Source organism: Diceros bicornis, chromosome 13, assembly GCF_020826845.1.
Source record: "Diceros bicornis minor isolate mBicDic1 chromosome 13, mDicBic1.mat.cur, whole genome shotgun sequence".
Classification (NCBI taxonomy): Eukaryota; Metazoa; Chordata; class Mammalia; order Perissodactyla; family Rhinocerotidae; genus Diceros; species Diceros bicornis.
In genome coordinates, this window is record NC_080752.1 from 26,793,269 (window position 1) to 26,812,098 (window position 18,830).

General features: G+C 36.0%; 1 protein-coding gene across 4 annotated transcripts in view; it reads left to right on the forward strand.

Annotated features, from left to right (window-relative positions):
• Nucleotides 1-18,830, forward strand: part of CAMTA1 (calmodulin binding transcription activator 1) — an 864,246-nt gene that overhangs the window by 29,668 nt on the left and 815,748 nt on the right. For all 4 annotated transcript variants that reach the window (XM_058552798.1, XM_058552795.1, XM_058552796.1 and 1 more), the window contains exon 3: nt 3,842-3,960. In XM_058552798.1, the coding sequence (XP_058408781.1) occupies nt 3,842-3,960 (119 nt within the window). The remainder of the gene's footprint in view (nt 1-3,841; nt 3,961-18,830) is intronic.

Consider the following 18,830-nt stretch of genomic DNA (forward strand, 5'->3'; position numbering starts at 1 on the left):
GCTGTGAGCCCTGTGCTGACTTCAATATAACGATATGTGCTTATGTTTTCTGGAAACAGTTCCTATCCTACTAATTAAATCTAAGCACATAACAATTAGAGCTAAAGAGAAAATTGTAGAGCTTCCTTTTAATTTTACCACTCCAAGTTGTTGATCAAATGTATTCCCAGTAAGATTTAACAATTTGATATACTGTTATACCAACTTATTTTGAACAGTTGGTTTAGAGGTCGAGCGATTAATCATAATCAAGTTGATTGAATAACAGTGTTTGTAATTAATTCACAGAATCAAAAATTATTTAATTTTTATTAATTATGAATCAAAATAAAATGGAAGTATCAGTTCTAGGTTAGAGTTACATAGTTATAATTTACCTTGCAGAAGTCAACAGTGTATTCCAAGGAAGAGGTCAAATACATTTCTTTGGATTTAAATAATGGATTTGGTAATGTGAATCTCAGTTGTTTTAGAAATAAAGCATGAAAACAAGAGTTCTATGTTTTGCCTAATTAATTAAGTGAATGAGCATTTTTATACATTTTAGAAAGTTTTAGTTAAATTATACTGTGCCTCTAAAATTATTATTTGGAAAATATTTGAAAGTTGTCTGGAAAGGATGGTTCATTCTCTAGAATTATAGCTGTCAGCCAAGCATATCATCTGTCAATTTCAGGAGCTTCACTAGTTATTTTTATTGTGAAGTACGTTAGAAAATTATTTTGTAAAGTCATATATCATACACGCATATTTTGCTAGATAATGATAATGAAATGTTTTAGTGTATTTGGTTGACACTTCCATTTTGCAGTGTCAAAGTTTAACTATTTGATTAAATACTGAGATGCAGTTGAAACCAGTGTATACCTTATTTTCACTGTTAACTCAAGATACTGTTATAATCCTTGTACTGAGACAAGGATTTAAAAACTGGCATGTGTATTTATCTAATTATTATATCATTTATAGTTATTCCAAAAAACGTTAAAAAGCAGCTTTTAATTAAAAGAACACAATTTTATACAGTGTAGCCACGTGAGCAATTCTTTTCCAAGGTGAAAACAAAGTTACTCTTTATCACACTTTTACTGGAAAAACTGAAATTTGAAAATTTAACATTTTGCCTGTTTGAGTTCCTAATATGCTTTTCCCAGTATTAAAATTGCCATCTTCATAATACACAGTGGGAAAATTTACCCATTGTTAATGTTTTTTAAAAACATCCGATTTATATTCAGCATGAACCTAAAATCCTGGAAATAGCGTAGTTTAAAAACTGATTAAGGGGAACCCATTGGCCTGTCATACTCCTATTCCTTTTGAACTCATGGCTGCACATCCCCATAAAGTGCTATATTTAGAAACTTGATTGAGACACTGCTTACACAGCCATTCTCCTTTTCCTCTTTAAAAAAGACTTTGGGCCGATGCAGTGCTGCCTGATTTGGTGTCAGAGTGGAAGACGGAAGCCTTTTCTATAGCAGTTAGTTGTGCTGTTGAGGAGAGTACTTTCTCTCTAAACACGCACAAACACACACACGTACATAGGAGTATACATACACATACATACATACATACATACATACATATATATACTTTATATGCCACATGACAGCTGGATTCCTCAAGGAGGCTAAAAGGACAGATAATTAATATCAGGTGGTTATCACAAACAGAAGTTTATATTCTGTTGATTATTGTTCAAAATTATACTTTAAATAAAGTTTTCTCAGAGGTATGAGTAGTCATATACAATTCAGAGTAAGCCCATTGATTGCGCACCTAGCATAGTATTGTTTTCATAAAAGGCACCCTGTAAATGGTGAATATTTGAATTGAGTATAGATGTTTTGCCTCTTTCACCTCTACTTTCAAAATCGTCCACAGCATGGGAGATTTTTAAAAATGAGAATAAAATCACTTTAGGGGAAGAGAGAAGGGAGGTAAAGGCTCATGTGATTTGGGATTCTGTGCTTTAAAGTTTTATGGCCCATGGTACCTCCCTTGGGAGGATGAAGTGCAGGGAGCATGCATAAGCACATAAAATTACAAAGATTTTATAGTGTGTAATTAATACAGAACTTTCTATGAACTTGTAGTTGAATACTTTCTTTTTTGGTTTCATAGCAAGATTTTTAAAAGTTTAATTTTATTTTGCTATTAAATTAAAAATTTTGGATTCTAAAAACAGTCAGTTTTTAAGTTTTTCAAGTTTTTATACTGCTTATAGGAATAGAGGATGGGCATTATAATTCAATTGGTTGTGTAGTTCATGGACCAAAAAAGATTTAGTATGCTAAAACTGTCTTAAGGTCTTCCCTATAAAATATTTCCATATCATGTAGTAAATTTTTTAGACTTTATTTCTATGCCCAATATTTTCCTGTTGAGATCTTTTCCTTGATAAGAAGTGTGTTAATCAGATGAAAAATGTTTGGAGAGGATTTTATTATAACTGTAACAAATATTTTTTATTCTCATATGTTTTTCACATGTTCGAAAAATAGACTATGCTAAACAAAATTATAGTAAATGATTGGAAAAAATATATTGTTGTATTTCATTTTTGACATTATTAACTAATACCTATATGCCTGTATAAGGTTGTTTAATTGTAAGACATTTTAAGTTATTGAATGACAGTTAATTCTGTGGAAATTTATGCCTGGAGGAGAATAAGAAATTATCTAATTCTCCTTGATTTGGGAAAACTGAAAATATTAAGTAACTTACCCAAGGTCACACAATTAGAAAGTAGCAGAACTGGGCCAGAATCCTGGACTCTTGACTTGGAGTTCAGTGTTTTTATTATTCCTTATTAATATCAGAATAAGTTATTTCAACTGTGACTTTCTGGAGCAAATTCAGTCTTGAATATTTTTATGTGTTGCTCCTTAATAGCTGCTTATGCACGGCACCCCAGATATTGGGACTTCCATTTTAGCATTAAAAAAAAAATTGGAGCGAGTAATTTGAAGCTTTGACCTAAATGTGCCAAAACTGGCAAGAAGTTTTGAGCCAGGCAAAGGGACTTTGTTATGGCAGTGAAACAAGAAATCATATGTAAATAAATAATTGAATGAAACAAAACAAAGGAAACGATCTGTTCTAGAAAATATCATGGAGACTGATTATCAGGTAGTTAAGACATACCATCTAGTCTGAAAGTAATGAACTTTTCTCTCACTAATTTAGAAGAGTTACATTTTGATGAAATACATTAATTATATGGATCTGTATATATAAATCAAGTTAATTAAAATAGTATGTTAGATTTAGGCTAGACAGGCCAGGCTCTGTATTACCTGGGTAGCCAACTGTGGGTTTAAATTCCTTATATTTATAAGATTTGTAATTTGCTTTCCAAGGGTAAGCCTCATTTGTATTCTAGAGGATGAAGTAGTAGTAATTTATGAATAAAATAATCATATTTTATTATCATTCTCCTTCATTAAAAACCTTAAAACTTTTTCAGCTGGTTAATAGAAGATAGAATTCTGAGTTTTGTGAGGTAAAATTATTTTGTGATTTTGTTGTACTTCATGGAAACCTGGTAAAAGAACCTTTAAAAGTAACTTTCTGGTTATGGGCAGCTGCTAGGATAGTCCCTGTTCACTGGATTGTCATGGAGCAATAGCTCGATCTTATTTTAGAGCCTCTTGACCAGATTCCTGCTGCCTTCTCTCTGATAAGTGTGTAAATGAGGATTGTTAACTCAGAGGAGTGATGCTCTTGGTCTCACAGAGACTAAACTGAGCTGCTGTTTCTGATCTTGCCAGTATACGTAAAAGGAGATTTTTCTCTATTATTTTCTCTGAATGTATTGTTTTCTTCTTTATAGATGATCATGGGAACAGCAATAGTAGTCATGTAAAAATCTTTTTACCGAAAAAGCTGCTTGAATGTCTGCCGAAATGTTCAAGTTTACCCAAAGAGAGGCACCGTTGGAACACTAATGAGGTAGATAAATTTCTATTTTTAGGGGTATAATTTTTTTAAGGGCAAACTTGTTAGGTCATTTTGTATAGTACTACTTTATATTAGCTTTAAATTCAAAATATTGAACTAGGAAGTAGTAAATGAAGAGAATATTTAACCTGGATTTGACAGATACCAATATGTTTCTTGAACTCTCTCTGATCTCTTGGCTTACGTTGAAATATATAAAATGTGCACGCTGTCTTACTAAGGTAGCATGAGTTTCTTTCTATGTTTGTGTTTTCTTGCATTTGGTGGTTAACTCTGCATCTCAATTAAACATTCCTTCTTATGTTGTCCGAATTAATAAAGATACAGCCCCAGCGTTCCACAGAATGAACAGTGTCTTGATAGCGTGAAGTTTCTGTAGAATTGGGAAGGGCAGGCTTCCTTTAGCACAACAGCTCCTAGTCCTCTCTGATGAAGAAGATTTGCACGGACAATTAACTGGGTTACCTTAATGATAGGAATTTTTATTAAGAGTGAAGGCTGTATAGTAGATTGTATATTTGGCATCTGATTAGAAAGAAGATTAATGAAGTAGGATGAATAAAAGATTATCTTTCTGTTTGATGTTTCCTGTTTTGGTAAATCTTAATCTGAGGGTCTTAATATTAGGGGTGGATTGCTTTGTCATCTTTTTTATTTAGAAATCTGAATATTTCAATTTAGGGTAGTACCCATTTAGTGTGGTGATAAGAATTGGGTATGTGTCCATCAATTTGGGAATTACATTCCTTTAATTCAAATGGCTGGGGTTATTGGTTTTGCGAAGTTGATCTAAGTCAATTTGTGTTGCTGTTTCAACATTTACTTCTAAGTTAAGTTAAATGTAACACTTTATCCTGTGTTGGGCACTCAGTTTTGTTAAAAAACACAAGAAGAAAATAGTGCTGCCTATTTACCCTTATTTTTTTAAGATTATTTTGCTCTAACTTCTTGACTTAGAATGCTTTTGCTTTGAGTTGTAAGAAGTTATATGGATGAAAGTCTCTTTACTCTTATCCAGTTTCCCTATTTAAATACTAACTAGAACCTCATAGCTTTGTTACCTTGTCTCAACTGATTTTAAATTTCTTTTAAGGTATGTATATTTTGATTATTTGCGTAAATTATATTTCCCCTTCAGACAGAATACTTTTGCTTTGATGAATATTAGGTGGTTTAGAGGCCTGTTGTTTTAATGTCATTTATTAACTAGTTCAAGCATTTTAGACATGAAAACAAAGTAAATATGCTGAAAATTAGTCTTAATCATAGATCATTACTCTATCAGCAAAATAGTATGGTTTGGGAGCCATTCAGTCGGTCACGACTACGTCATGAATTATTTAAAAACTCGTATGTTTCTTAGTATTCCCTGAAACATGAGTTTGATACCATATTATTATACATTAGCTCCAGTTTATTTATAAATGTAACAAAACACATAATAGGTATGTATTTTTTCAATATTATACTTTGTATGAAATTGGCAATTTATTTTAGTTATGATTTGAATCACATTCGAAACAGCAATTGCTTAATGAATTAAAATCAGTGGTCTTAAGAGTCTTATAAAGCTGGAGGTAACTGTCAGAAATTTAGTTGGTACACTTGTTAGATCCGTGGTTTCGAAACTTTTTCAGAATTTTGGAGCACAGCCCTTCAACTTCCACGTATTTATTTACGTCTAAATTATTACTGTTCCACTTTACTAATATTTTAGATACATTATAAAATACCCAATAAAGAATTTTTATAGAGGACGAGATTAAAAGGAAAATAAGAAGCTGTATTTTCCTCCAGCACCCTAGTATGTGTAGGATACACTGGTTTAGGTCACAGTGTTGCTAAAGTCCAAGTCCAAAGAGAGGAAACTGCATTCCACTCTCTGACTGGTGAAATGTAAAATTGGGGGTCTGAGAAGTGTGGATTATTTTGTGCAGGCTCTCACCACTGCTGAAGACATAGAAGAATGTGTGTTCTGGGGTGAGTGGAGGCAGCAGAGGGTAGCTCAGCTGGCAGGGGAAGGCGCACACCCTTTTCCCTTGTGATCGGTTGTTCTCTCAGTAATCTGTCAGCCCAACACTTTGAAAAACTCTTATGGGAGAACTGAATTTAAAGATTGGCCCATATTTCTGTGTAGAGGACACTGGCTTTTTCTCTTGTTTATTTTTGGCTTTAGGAAGAATAGGGGAGTCTTAGAGTGACAGCAGAAGACTTATACTCAGAATTGTTAATTCTGTAGAGTATCATGTGGTGATGGTAACTTGTCATTTCTTTTTAACTGGCTTGTATAATAGGACCAAAACAATCAGTACTCCTATTAAAGCACTTCTTTGATCTAGCTGGGTATTGGCATTTTCCCATGTTCTTCAGCCTGCCACCCTTCATGCTGACACTAAAACCTGAAGGAAACGTACTTTAGTGGACTTGTCTCTCAATGGATGTTTGTGGTCCTGTGTAAGGCAGAGTCACGTTTAAGTCAGAATTGCCCATGAAATATCTTGAATCCCTCGTAGAGTAAAGTTTAGTCATACTGCCATTATTAAGGGCCCATTTTCACTCTGGAGTTGAAATAGATTGCTGTGTTTTGGTGGAGGACCACATAAAGTAGTTGGCTTGTATTTAGGAGCTGTGTTGTACAAAAACTACATTTCTTTAGATCCCACTCACGGGGACAAGGCACTCTGACTGTGAGAGGCATGTGGGAACGAGAACAGTTGAGAGCACGGCTGATGCGTGTTTTCCATCTCGCTCTCTGCACAGCATATGTTCATGAAGTAGACTGGCGGCCAGAGTTCCCTGTAGGAGATGTCAACTGTCATCTTTCTCTGTCTGCCATGTTCTTTCTCTCTGTCGGGTGTGTGCAGTTGAATTCCTGGGTATAATGTGACTCCTCCATGCTTTTGAGAAATTCTTTTACTCAGACCTGTGTTGTAATATTTGTGATTATTTGAGAAAACCCATCTTGTATACTCTGTGTGTGTATTTGTTGAGAGAGGGAGAGTGAGATTGTGCCCATTCAAATGCTGCCGTTTATTGAGTACCTGTTCTTTGATAGTGACTGGGTACTGTATATAATTATTTTTAAGCCTTATAATAATATTACAAGATGCCTAGTATTTCCTTTTACAGATGAGGGAGCTTTGGTAAAGAGTGGTTAAATAATTTGGTCAAGATAGCACATTTGATAGGGCCTGTCTCTGATGGAGCTTAATTTTTTCTTTGTTGCTTATTAATTCTTAGGAGTGTTCATTCTGTTGTCCATTGTCTAGACTTTTAATCAAAGACCTGTAACTCTTAATTAACCACATTAGTGTACTCGGCAAATCCATTCTGTAATTTAGTTTTGGATTAAAAAGAGTTAATATAGGATTAGTATTGTGGGTTCATATGCAAATATTTGGTGAAGCTGGAAGTCACTAAAAAGGGAGGACTATTAGAAGATAAGAGAGATCTTAGGGCCTAGTTAACCTTCTTTTAACCTTTTCTAACTCATTGGACTAGGTAAAATCTCCTGCCCTTCTTGAATGTTATTTGCAATTGTAAAATAAATATTGTATCTAAAAACAAATCAATTTTAGATTATGCTTCTCATCCACAAACACCCTTTCCCAGGTTCTGAAGACAATAAAGGACATGATGATGATAACAGCAGTAATTATGGCAGCTCACATTTATTGGCCATCTACTGTGTTCTGGGTGCTGTTGAGTCCTTTTCACGAATAATCACATTTACTCCTTGAATTAGTCCTATGACATAGGTTATGTGATTATCTTCATATTATAGATGAGGAAACTTAAGCCACGGAGATGTTAAATAATGAAAACTGAACTTTGGAGCCCAAGCCCATAGCCTTATTTTGGAGCCCATACTCTTACAGTTCTGTCCCAAAGAACAATTTCAAATAGACTTTCCGAAGATCTTCTGCTATTTAGTGATTTCTTTTTTTTTTTTTTTGCAAACTTTGAGGCTGATTTTATTTTATTTTATTTTTTTATCCATTATTTATTTATTTATTTATTTATTTTTTAAACTTTTTTGTTTATTGCAGTAACATTGGTTTATGACATTGTAAAAATTTCAGGTGTACATCATTGTACTTCTATTTCTGCATAGATTACATCATGTTCACCACCAAAATACTAATTACAACCCATCACCACACACATGTGCCGAATTATCCCTTTCACCCTCCTCCCTCCCCCCTTCCCCTCTGGTAACCACCAATCCAGTCTCTGTCCCTATGTGTTTGTTTATTGTTGTTATTATCTACTACTTAATGAAGGAAATCATACGGTATTTGACCTTCTCCCTCTGACTTATTTCACTTTGCGTTATACCCTCAATGTCCATCCATGTTGTCACAAATGGCTGGATTTCATCGTTTCTTATGGCTGAGTAGTATTCCATTGTGTATATATACCACAGCTTCTTTATCCATTCGTCCCTTGATGGGCACTTAGGTTGCTTCCAAGTCTTGGCTATTGTGAATAACGCTGCAATGAACACAGGGGTGCATGTACCTTTACAAATTGGTGTTTTCAAGTTCTTTGGATAAATACCCAACAGTGGAATAGCTGGATCATATGGTAGTTCTATGCTTGATTTTTTGAGGAATCTCCATACGGTTTTCCATAGTGGCTGCACCAGTTTGCACTCTCACCAGCAGTGTATGAGAGTTCCCTTCTCTCCACATCCTCTCCAACACATGTTGTTTCCTGTCTTGTTAATTATAGCCATTCTGACGGGCGTGAGGTGATATCTCATTGTAGTTTTGATTTGCATTTCCCTGATAGTTAGTGATTTTGAACATCTTTTCATGTGTCTGTTGGCCATCTGTATATCTTCTTTGGAGAAATGTCTGTTCAGGTCTTTTGCCCATTTTTTAATTGGGTTGGTAGTTTTTTTGTTGTTGAGATGCGTGAGCTCTTTATATATTTTGGAGATTAAGCCCTTATCAGAAGTATGGTTTGCAAATATCTTCTCCCAGTTGTTAGGTTGTCTTTTCGTTTTGTTGATCGTTTCCTTTGCTGTGCAGAAGCTTTTTAGTTTGATGTAGTCCCATTTGTTTATTCTTTCTATTGTTTCTCTTGCCCGGTCAGATGTGGTGTTTGAAAAGATGTTGCTAAGACCGATGTCGAAGAGCGTACTGCCTATGTTTTCTTCTAGAAGTTTCACAGTTTCAGGTCTTACATTCAAGTCTTGAATCCATTTGGAGTTAATTTTTGTGTATGGTGTAAGGTAAGGGTCTACTTTCATTTTTTTGCATATGGCTATCCAGTTTTCCCAACACCATTTGTTGAAGAGACTTTCTTTTCCCCATTGTATGTTCTTGGCTCCTTTGTCAAAGATTAGCTGTCCATAGATGTGTGGGTTTATTTCTGGGCTTTCGATTCTTTTCCATTGATCTGTGTGTCTGTTTTTGTGCCAGTACCATGCTGTTTTGGTTACTATAGCTTTGTAGTATATTTTGAAATCAGGGAGTGTGATACCTCCAGCTTTGTTCTTTTTTCTCAGGATTCCTTTAGCTATTCGGGGTCTTTTGTTGTTCCATATAAATTTTAGGATTCTTTGTTCTATTTCTGTGAAAAATGTTGTTGGAACTTTGATAGGGATTGCATTGAATCTATAGATGGCTTTAGGAAGTATGGACATCTTAACTATGTTAATTCTTCCAATCCAAGAGCATGGAATATCTTTCCATTTCTTTGTGTCTTCTTCAATTTCTTTCATATAAAACTATGTGTTTTATAGTTTTCGGTGTACAGATCTTTCACCTCTTTGGTTAAGTTTATTCCTAGGTATTTTATTCTTTTTGTTGCAATTGTAAATGGGATGGTATTCTTAATTTCTCTTTCTGCTACTTCGTTGTTTATTTAGTGATTTCTAATCCTTTTGTTTTATAGAATTGTCTGGCTTCTTTATTCATTTGCATTTTCAAGTATTGTACATAAACTTAATGTATTTTTGTGTGAAGGTTTTTTTTTTAAAAGTAGCAAACACTCATTTCTTAGGGAAGTAGATTTGATTCTTAATGAATATTAATCTGTGGGCTCTGGATAATGAAGAAAATATATTAAAAGTAGAAATTTTATACCTGTGCGTAACTCCAGGGTTTGGCTTGATTTTTATATCCAGGGCAGGAGAGAAAGAATGCATTAAACACAAAGGACATTTGTTAAGGAACCAACTCTTATTTCATAATCACTTTGGTATTCACATCTTCATTAGGTGAACTATTATAAGGTTTCTGCATGTTAAGTTAATATTTTTAAGGCCCAGAGCCAGAAATAATTATGCTAATGCAACTTTCTGATTGCATAAATGACTATTTCATAATTACACATATTAGTGCTCCATATATGTTGTCCAGACTGAAATTTCTTTTGTTTAGTCATTAATTAGCAGTTTGACTTAAAATATAACTGCTGCATTCCCCAGTCGCTGGATCTGGATTTCAGATGGCATTCTTCCAAAGCCAAACTAATGCAGCCCCACGAACCTTTTATAATGAAAATGTTCTCCTTAAATATGTTCAAATCATTTTTGTGTGCTGCTGTTTTTGACCTATTAATGCTTTTTCTTTTGTTTGTTTTCCCTCTAATACAAAGCTTCTGCAGAGTAAGCAAACAAAATAGAACTCTAGTTTATACTGATCCTAAAGAAAGTTGCATCAAAGGTTTTTAGTTGTTGGTAGCTTCAGAGATTTTCATAATAAATACATTTTTTTAATGGTAAGAATATCTATGTAGAGAGCAGTACAGATATCCATTGATACATTCTAAGCTATATGAAAGAACCTGAAGGAAAAAAACCCCCTGAGTATACTGCTTTTTATAGGGAGAGAATTACCCTTAAATCCTGAATGCTTTTTTTGCCAACTTCTTACATTCAGGTAAGAAATTTGAACTTTAAGACTGTGAGAATTATTAAATTATATTTCATTTCAGTTATTTTGTTTTGACAGGAAGCCACCTTTTAAAATTTTCTTCGATAGTTTTTTTGTATGGGCATATATTCTTGAGTGTTTTTTGTATTTTTAATTTTTCTCTTTGTATAACTTATAAAGTTATAGATTTAGGGCTGTAATTTTTTCCATGATTGGTTTTGCTAGTGTATTTATATGTTGTCTTTTTGAACTATAGACCCACATTTTTGGGGGATCACATAGGACTCTTCAAACTTCCAAAATGTGAGCTAAACTGAAAAGCGTTTTAATATTCTGATTGTAAAGGCAAGTGAGAGATTTTGGCTTTGAAGACTCGGAAAGTCAGTTAACCCTGAGGTAGGGCTTTGTTTTGTTTAGCTTTTGGCAGTGCTAAGGGTTTGAATGGTCCCAGATATTCTCTGAGTTCAGGCAGGGCTTTTCTGGTTAAATCACAAATAGGAAAATATGGATATGAACAGCACCACAGAGAGCCCAGGTTTTAAGAGTGACACCATTTGATTTTTGAATACAGTATATGGTGCCAAATTTTAAATTAAATGTTATGATTTCGTAGCAATTGGGTTAACTAATTCCTCTGTTTAACTTAGTAGTATGAAGTGAGATAAAGGGACCAAAATCCAAGTGAGCACACGCTTGTTTATCAGACAGCCTGTATCAATGTAGCATTGGTAGTAGCAGAGATAGAGCGGATGTATTGAAATGCTGGGGACAGGTGTCCTTCCACATCAGGGAGAGAAGACAGGTGAAGAGAGATCAATACAGGCAGATTTGGCTCCAAGGAATGGTAAGAGAAGCAAATCTTACCTGCAGAGAGTAGAGTAATGTTTATAAAATCTGAATAAGATGTTAAAGAAATTTTTCTTTAAAGGAAGAAAATTCCTGTGGATTCTCCTCAGTTTTGACCTAAACTATTTTTATTATAATATTACTTCAAAATGTAGCACTTAGAAGAATACTTGGCCCATAGTCAGTGTTCAGTAAATATTTGTTGAATGAATGAAGTGTGTAAAAATACAAAAAACAGTATAAATTTCTTAATTTTTGGTGGTGTTCTGTAAATATAAAACTCAGATACATATTACATAAAAAGAAACCACAAAACTAATAAAATTTATATTAACAATGTTAGTTAAATGCAATGGATGATATTTTGCCAAAAGGACATTGACTCTTGCAACATGAATGTAATACTATCTGTTCTCAGGCAGGTTCTTTTGAATTTGGCACGTGGCACTATTGTGTGCCCTACACTTAGCCCACCCCTGTCTCCCACTGAACTATTCAGAACCTGTTTTTTGCTCAGCAAGCATTTCTATAAGTCTGTCGTTAGGCTTAGGCACAAATATATCGTTTAGTCTTAAGTTCTCTTCTGGTTTTTCTCATTAGTCCAAGAACAACTTAAATGATACTGCTGGGTACCCAGGCAATTGTAATCGCAAATCACAAGCTTGAGCAATGAATTTGTGTGTCAGAATATATTTGTTGTAGGTTTTACTTTTTCAGATCATAAATTAAGATGTGAAATTAAAACTTTCTTAGTGTACCCAAGGACTACTGATATCTTGGAAAGGCTTTAGCACTGGCAGTTAGGAACAGGTAGTCTTGACTCTTTTACCAGTCAGCTGAGTGTTAGGTAAAACACCTGCCTAGCCTCTTGAGTCTTCAGTGGTTGTGCCAAGTGACCTTTAAAGATTTGTTTTAAGCCCAGTTCTCCAGTTTTGCAGGCTAGAAAGTCCTGTTGCTTTTGGAGTTGTTTGGGAGTGCTTGGGTTCAGCTTGGGAATTTTTTGTTTTTTACTGTTAATTGTCCTTTTATTTATTTTTATTTTTAAAGTGTACAATTCAGTGGTTTTTAGTATATACACAAAGTTGTGCAACCATCACCACCATCTAATTCCAAAACATTTTCATCACCCAACAACTTTGGGGTTTTCTCTCCCTCTGGACTTGGTGGAGTTGGCACCTTCAAGGGGCAGGCAGCCTTTTTTCAGGGGGCTCCAGGTTCTTCTTTGGTATCTTCTCCAAATTTCTATACCTGTTTAGCACTGGAGTTGAAATTTGAACAGGTTATCCTTTTGCCCGGGTCTTAACATACAGTGCTGTTTCCTGGAATTGTTTTTTAAAAATGTTAAAGTGCAAATGAGGATCCAGTTTGGGCCCACATTTTTCTAAGTTGGATGAAGAGGGCTCGAGTAGAGTTTTGGTTGCATTAAAATTCTGTATATTTTGAAAACTCTTTATCAGTGGGTTATATGGGCATAAAATATCCCGCTCTTTTCAGTAATGGTGAGAGACTTTGGTGGTGGTGCCTTTCCGTAAGGAGAAGCTGAGCCCTGCTGAAAGCGAGGTCGGCTGAGAAGGAAGAGGGAAGGGTACGTGGAAAGATTGTATTCTTCAGCTTCGTGGTTTTCAGGCCACGCTGGCATCAGATTCACCTCAAGGGCTTGTTAAAACACAGATTGTTGGGCTCCACCCCCCGAGTTTCTGCTCCAGTAGGTCTGGGGTGGGGCCTGAGAATGTGCGTTTGTAACAAGGTCCAGGTGAAACCCCACTAGATGAAGAATCCCAGCCTCCTAGAAGTGTATTCTAATTAACGTCACTTGACTTTAGTCTTAGCTTTGCCACCCCTTTACCACACAGGTATATTTTGGTGTACTTTGGCTACACAGGATACAACTGAGCTTTCTAGGGTCTTTTTCTCGTGTCTCATGTACTTAGAATGCAGAGTTTTTTTGTGCGTATTTATCTAAAGTATCTGTTAATGTCTTGTTATATAGGAAGCCCCTTTTAAGTTTGGGTGGCAGAGGTAGGGGTATGTGGAGGCATATTCTAATTTTTGTGACTTTTTTTTTTGAGGAGGTAGCATGAAGGATAGGCCCCCGCCCTTTCTTTTCCATCTCCATTTGGCCTGAATAGCTGAAAACAGGAGAACCTTAAAGCTGAATGTCATCATCTACCTACTTATCTGTCTACCCACCTTCCAGTCTTTTTAATACTACCTACCAAATGTTTGTATTGATAGATTCTGTTATCTTGGTAATTATGAAGTTCTGTTGAAGATTTTAAAAGAAGTTCCTAAAAAATAATGTAAGTTTTCCAGTTTTAATGCTTTTACAAAGCTGGGAAAAAATGAAAAAGCACAAAAAGAAATCATTTCTAGATGGCTGAGAAACCACAGGTGGGCTGGGGTGAATGTGATGAGAGATAAATATGTGTTTGGGAGAGTGTTTTGTCTGTAATGGAGAACATTATGGGCAGGATGTGTGGATTTCATGAGGCTTTCTCATATGCTTCTCTGGTTGTATGTTCTTTGGTCTGATGAAGGGTGTAGAGTTGAAATAAATGTAAAATTTAAAGAACCTGTAGTTTACATTTCGGGAGAAATGAGGAAAGTGGGAGAAGCTCCAGCTTTGGGGAATTGGATAGGATGAAGCAGGCAGGTGTGTGTGCATGCATCCAGGTGGGACAGCTCCTTTGTCAAGAACCAAGGTGGAATTCTGAGGAAGCTTCATTCAGCAGTGGGTTAATTTTACTGTGATTCCAGAAGAGTTTATGGGAAAAAAGAGAAGGTTCCCATGTCCAAGAAACTAGGAAGCTGAAAAGTAGTTGACTGGGGCTAGAAAGTAGAGCCACCTGAGCCTGAAGTCAGAGGGAGCAGGTGACTGAGGGGCTGGGCTCCAGGGATGGCCACAACAGAAACACTTGAACCCAGGCCGTACCTTCTATTTTTTACTGTTTTTTTTTTTTTTAAATTAAGATTTTATTTTTTGGAGCAGTTTAAGGTGCACAGCAAAATTGAGGGGAAGGTACAGAGAGTTCCCATATACCCCCTGCTCCCACATATGCACAGCGTCCCCCACTATCAGCATCCCTCACGTGAGTGGTATCTTTGTTACAATTGATGAACTTAACATTGACACATCATCATCACCCAAAGTCCATAGTTTATATTATGGTTCACTCTTGATGTTGGACATTCTTTGGGTTTGGACAGATGTGTAATGACATGTATCCATCGTTGTTAGTTTCACTGCCCTAAATATCCTCTGTGCTCTGCCTGTTTATCCCCCTAGCTGGCAACCACTGATCTTTTTATTGTCTCCATAGTTTTTGCCTTTTCTAGAATACCTTGTAGTTGGAATCATACAGCACGTAGCCTTTTCAGGTTGGCTTTTTTTGCTCAGTAATATGCATTTAAGTTTCCTCCATGTCTTTTTATGGCTTGATAGCTCATTTCTTATTAACACTAAATAATACTCCGTGGTCTGGATGGACCACAGTTTATCCATTCATCTATTGAAGGACATCTTGGTTGCTTCTAAGTTTTGGCAGTTATCACTAAAGCTGATATAAACATTCACGTGCAGGATTTTGTGTGGACATAAGTTTTCAGCTCCTTTGGATAAATACTGAGGAGCACGACTGCTGGATCGTATGGTAAGACTGTTTAGTTTTGTAAGAAACTGTCAAACTGTCTTCCAAAGTGGCTGTACTGTTTTGTATGCCCACCAGCAATGAATGAGAGTTCCTGTCACTCTGCATCCTCACCAACATTTGGTGTTGTCAGTGTTACAGATTTTGGCCATTCTAGTAGGTATATACTGGTATCTCATTGTTTTAATGTGCATTTCCTTGATGACATATGATGTGGAACATCTTTTTATATGTCTGCTTGCCATCTGTATATCTTCTGTGATGAGGTGTCTGTTAAAGTCTTTGGCCCATTTTTGAATCAGGTTGTTGGTTTTCTTATTGTTGAGTTTTAAGTGTTCTTTGTATATCTTGGATAAGCCCTTTATCAGATGTGTCTTTTGCAAATATTTTCTCCTGGTCTGTGGCTTGTGTTCTCCCTCTATTGATATTGGCTTTCACAGGGCAGAACTTTTTCATTTTAGTTAAGTCCAGCTTATCAGTTATTTCTTTCATGGATATGCCTTTGGTGTTGTAACGCTATACCCAAGGTCATCTAGTTTTTCTCCTATGTTGTCTTCTAGGAGTTTTATGGTTTTGAGTTTTACATTTAGGTCTGTGATTCATTTGTTTTTTTGTGAAGGATGTAAGGTCTGTGTCTAGATTCATTTTTTTTGCATGTGGATGTCCAGTTGTGCCAGTACTATTTGGAAGTGTTGAAAAGACTATCTTTGCTCCATTGTATTGCCTTTGCTCCTTTGTCAAAGATCAGTTGACTGTATTTATGTGGGTCTGTGTCTGGGCTTTCTATTCTGTTTCACTGTTCTCTTTGTCTATTCTTTCAACAGTACCACACTGCATTGATTATTGTAGCTTTATAGTAAGTCTTTTTATTTATTTTTTATTTTATATTTTATTTTATTTATTTATTTTTTCCCCTAAAGCCCCAGTAGATAGTTGTATGTCATAGCTGCACATCCTTCTAGTTGCTGTATGTGGGACGCGGCCTCAGCATGGCCGGAGAAGCGGTGTGTCAGTGCGCGCCCGGGATCTGAACCCGGGCCGCCAGCAGCAAAGCGCGTGCACTTAACCGCTAAGCCATGGGGCTGGCCCTATAGTAAGTCTTGAAGTCAGGTAGTGTCAGTCCTCTGACTTTGTTCTTCTCATTCAATGTTGAGTTGGCTATTCTGGGTCTTTTGCCTCCCTGTGTACACTTTAGAATTAGTTTGTTGAAATTCACAAAATAACTTGCTGGGATTTGATTGGGATTGCGTTGAATCTGTAGATCAAGTTGAAAAGAACTGACATCTTGACAATATTGAGTCTTCCTGTACATGAACGTGGACTATCTCTCCATTTATTTAGTGCTTTGATTTCATTCATCAGAGTTTTGTAGTTTTCCGCATATAGTTCTTGTACATATTTTGTTAGATTTATACCTAGTTATTTCATTTTTGGGGGTGCTAATGTAAATAGTATTGTGTTTTAAATTTCCAATTCCACTTGTTCATTACTGGTATGTAGGAAAGTGATAAACTTTTGTATATTAACCTTGTATAATCGCTTATTAGTTCCAGGAGTTTTTCAAAAGGCTTGTGCAAAAGACCATCATTCTGTGTGTAGTTCTCCCTGAAGTAGTTCCCTTTTAAAGAGGTCAGTGTGGTTAGCGCTGCAGGGAAGGGGAAAGTCCCAACAGGGCAGGTCAAGGGCCAGGTGTTGAGAGGTCACACCCTTTTTGAGCTTTTTGTGGGGAACAGGAGCTATTCAGAGAATCTGGCCAAGAGGGAGGCTGTCTCATTGGAAGCTGGGGTTCTTATTTAGGAAAGGCTGCTTTTCAAGATAGAGAAGGGGAAAGAACACTTAAATATATTTACCTTTTTAAAAGTTGAGAGAGTTGAAAGAAAGAGAAAATGCCATCTTCTCATTTCTGAGAAAGGATACTTTAAAATATCTTGAAATTAAGCAGAATTTATAAAATTGAGGTCAGAGTACAGTCAATTATCATTTTCCTGACCTGTTTTTAAACTACTTAGTAACAAGCCCCCCTTTCCTGGCATCAGAAGACAGTTGTGAATGTGCATGTTATATTTTATTTTATGTCTGTACTGGTGAACAAAATTTAGACTTCCTAACTCTATTTTATTTAAGAATCATTTTTGTTAAATGCTTGTAATTATTATTAATCAAAATTTCTATATTTAAGCATTTTTCAGTAATTTTTAACAATCCATTTCTCAGGCAATTCAGAGAACCTGCTGTGTAGTGATTATGTATTTTTTATTTCATAAATGAGGTTAGTGAGACATAAGTGTTTTGGAATTAGTATTTATCATCATCTAATATACTGTATAATTTACTTCTTTTTATTGTGTATTGTCTCACTGTCTCTGCTAGACTATAAGTTCTAGGTGGACAGGAATCTTCATCTGCTCTGTTCACTGGTGGATCCCAAGAGCTTAGAACAGTGTGTGGCACATAGTGGGTGTTCAGTGAATGAATGAATGAATGAATGAAGAATCGACCAACAGATATCATTTAGGTCTGCTACGCAAGTGTGCTGCTAATACTTTGTCCCTGAATCAGACAGCCTGGCTTAGTAATAGTCACTGGTAGTGCCAAACAAATACATGGGAGCTGCCCTTGAAAATCTTGTGATGTGGAGAGGAGGATCAAAATGTGTGCTCCCTGCATACAAGCAGGTTTCCAAAAACATGGAAGGCAGGATCGAGGCAAGCGCACTCAGTTCATTATCTCACACTCAGCAGTCGGATAAGTTACTCCTGTCTAAGGCAGGAGTGAGGGTGAGGCTGGAAGCCAAGACTGCCCTCTGTGGAGGAGCTGTTGCCGTGTGGAAGCATGAAGCCTGGGAGAGGGAGGACTCTTCGCTGACCCACCGATTCACAGAGTGTAGCACAGGTGGAAAGATGGCCAAATCACCCTAAAGCTGACCATTGGAAAGAAATTAACTTTTTGATACATGGCTCTTCAGACATTTTTCTCTGCTGATGTGGGCATGTATTTTATTTATTTGTTAGCTCAGAATAGGTTTATTATACATGGAGTTTTCTAACCTGGCTTTTCTCTTAATATGTTGTATATATCTTAGGCCTTTGTTGACAGTGATTCATAGCATCATGTTTGTTGACTGTATATTAGTGTTCCATTGTATTTCATGCCATCATTTATGCATTCAGCAATATTTTTGAGGGCCTAATATGTGCCAGGCACTGGTTGAGGATGCTGAGGATACCAGACAGACAAAGTTCCTGTCATGGAGTTTAGAGTTTAGAAGGAAAGACAATACATAAGTAAACAAGTAGATAAGAATTTCAGAGAGGGCTAAGAAGAAAATAGAACAGGATACTGAAGTGTGAGCCCTCTAAGTGGGTTGGCTAGGGAAGGCCTTTTCTTAGGAAGTAACACTTGAGCCGAGATCTGAATGATAAAACAGGCCTAGCTATTTGAAGATTTAGGGGAAGAACATTTTGGGCAGAGAGAATAGCAG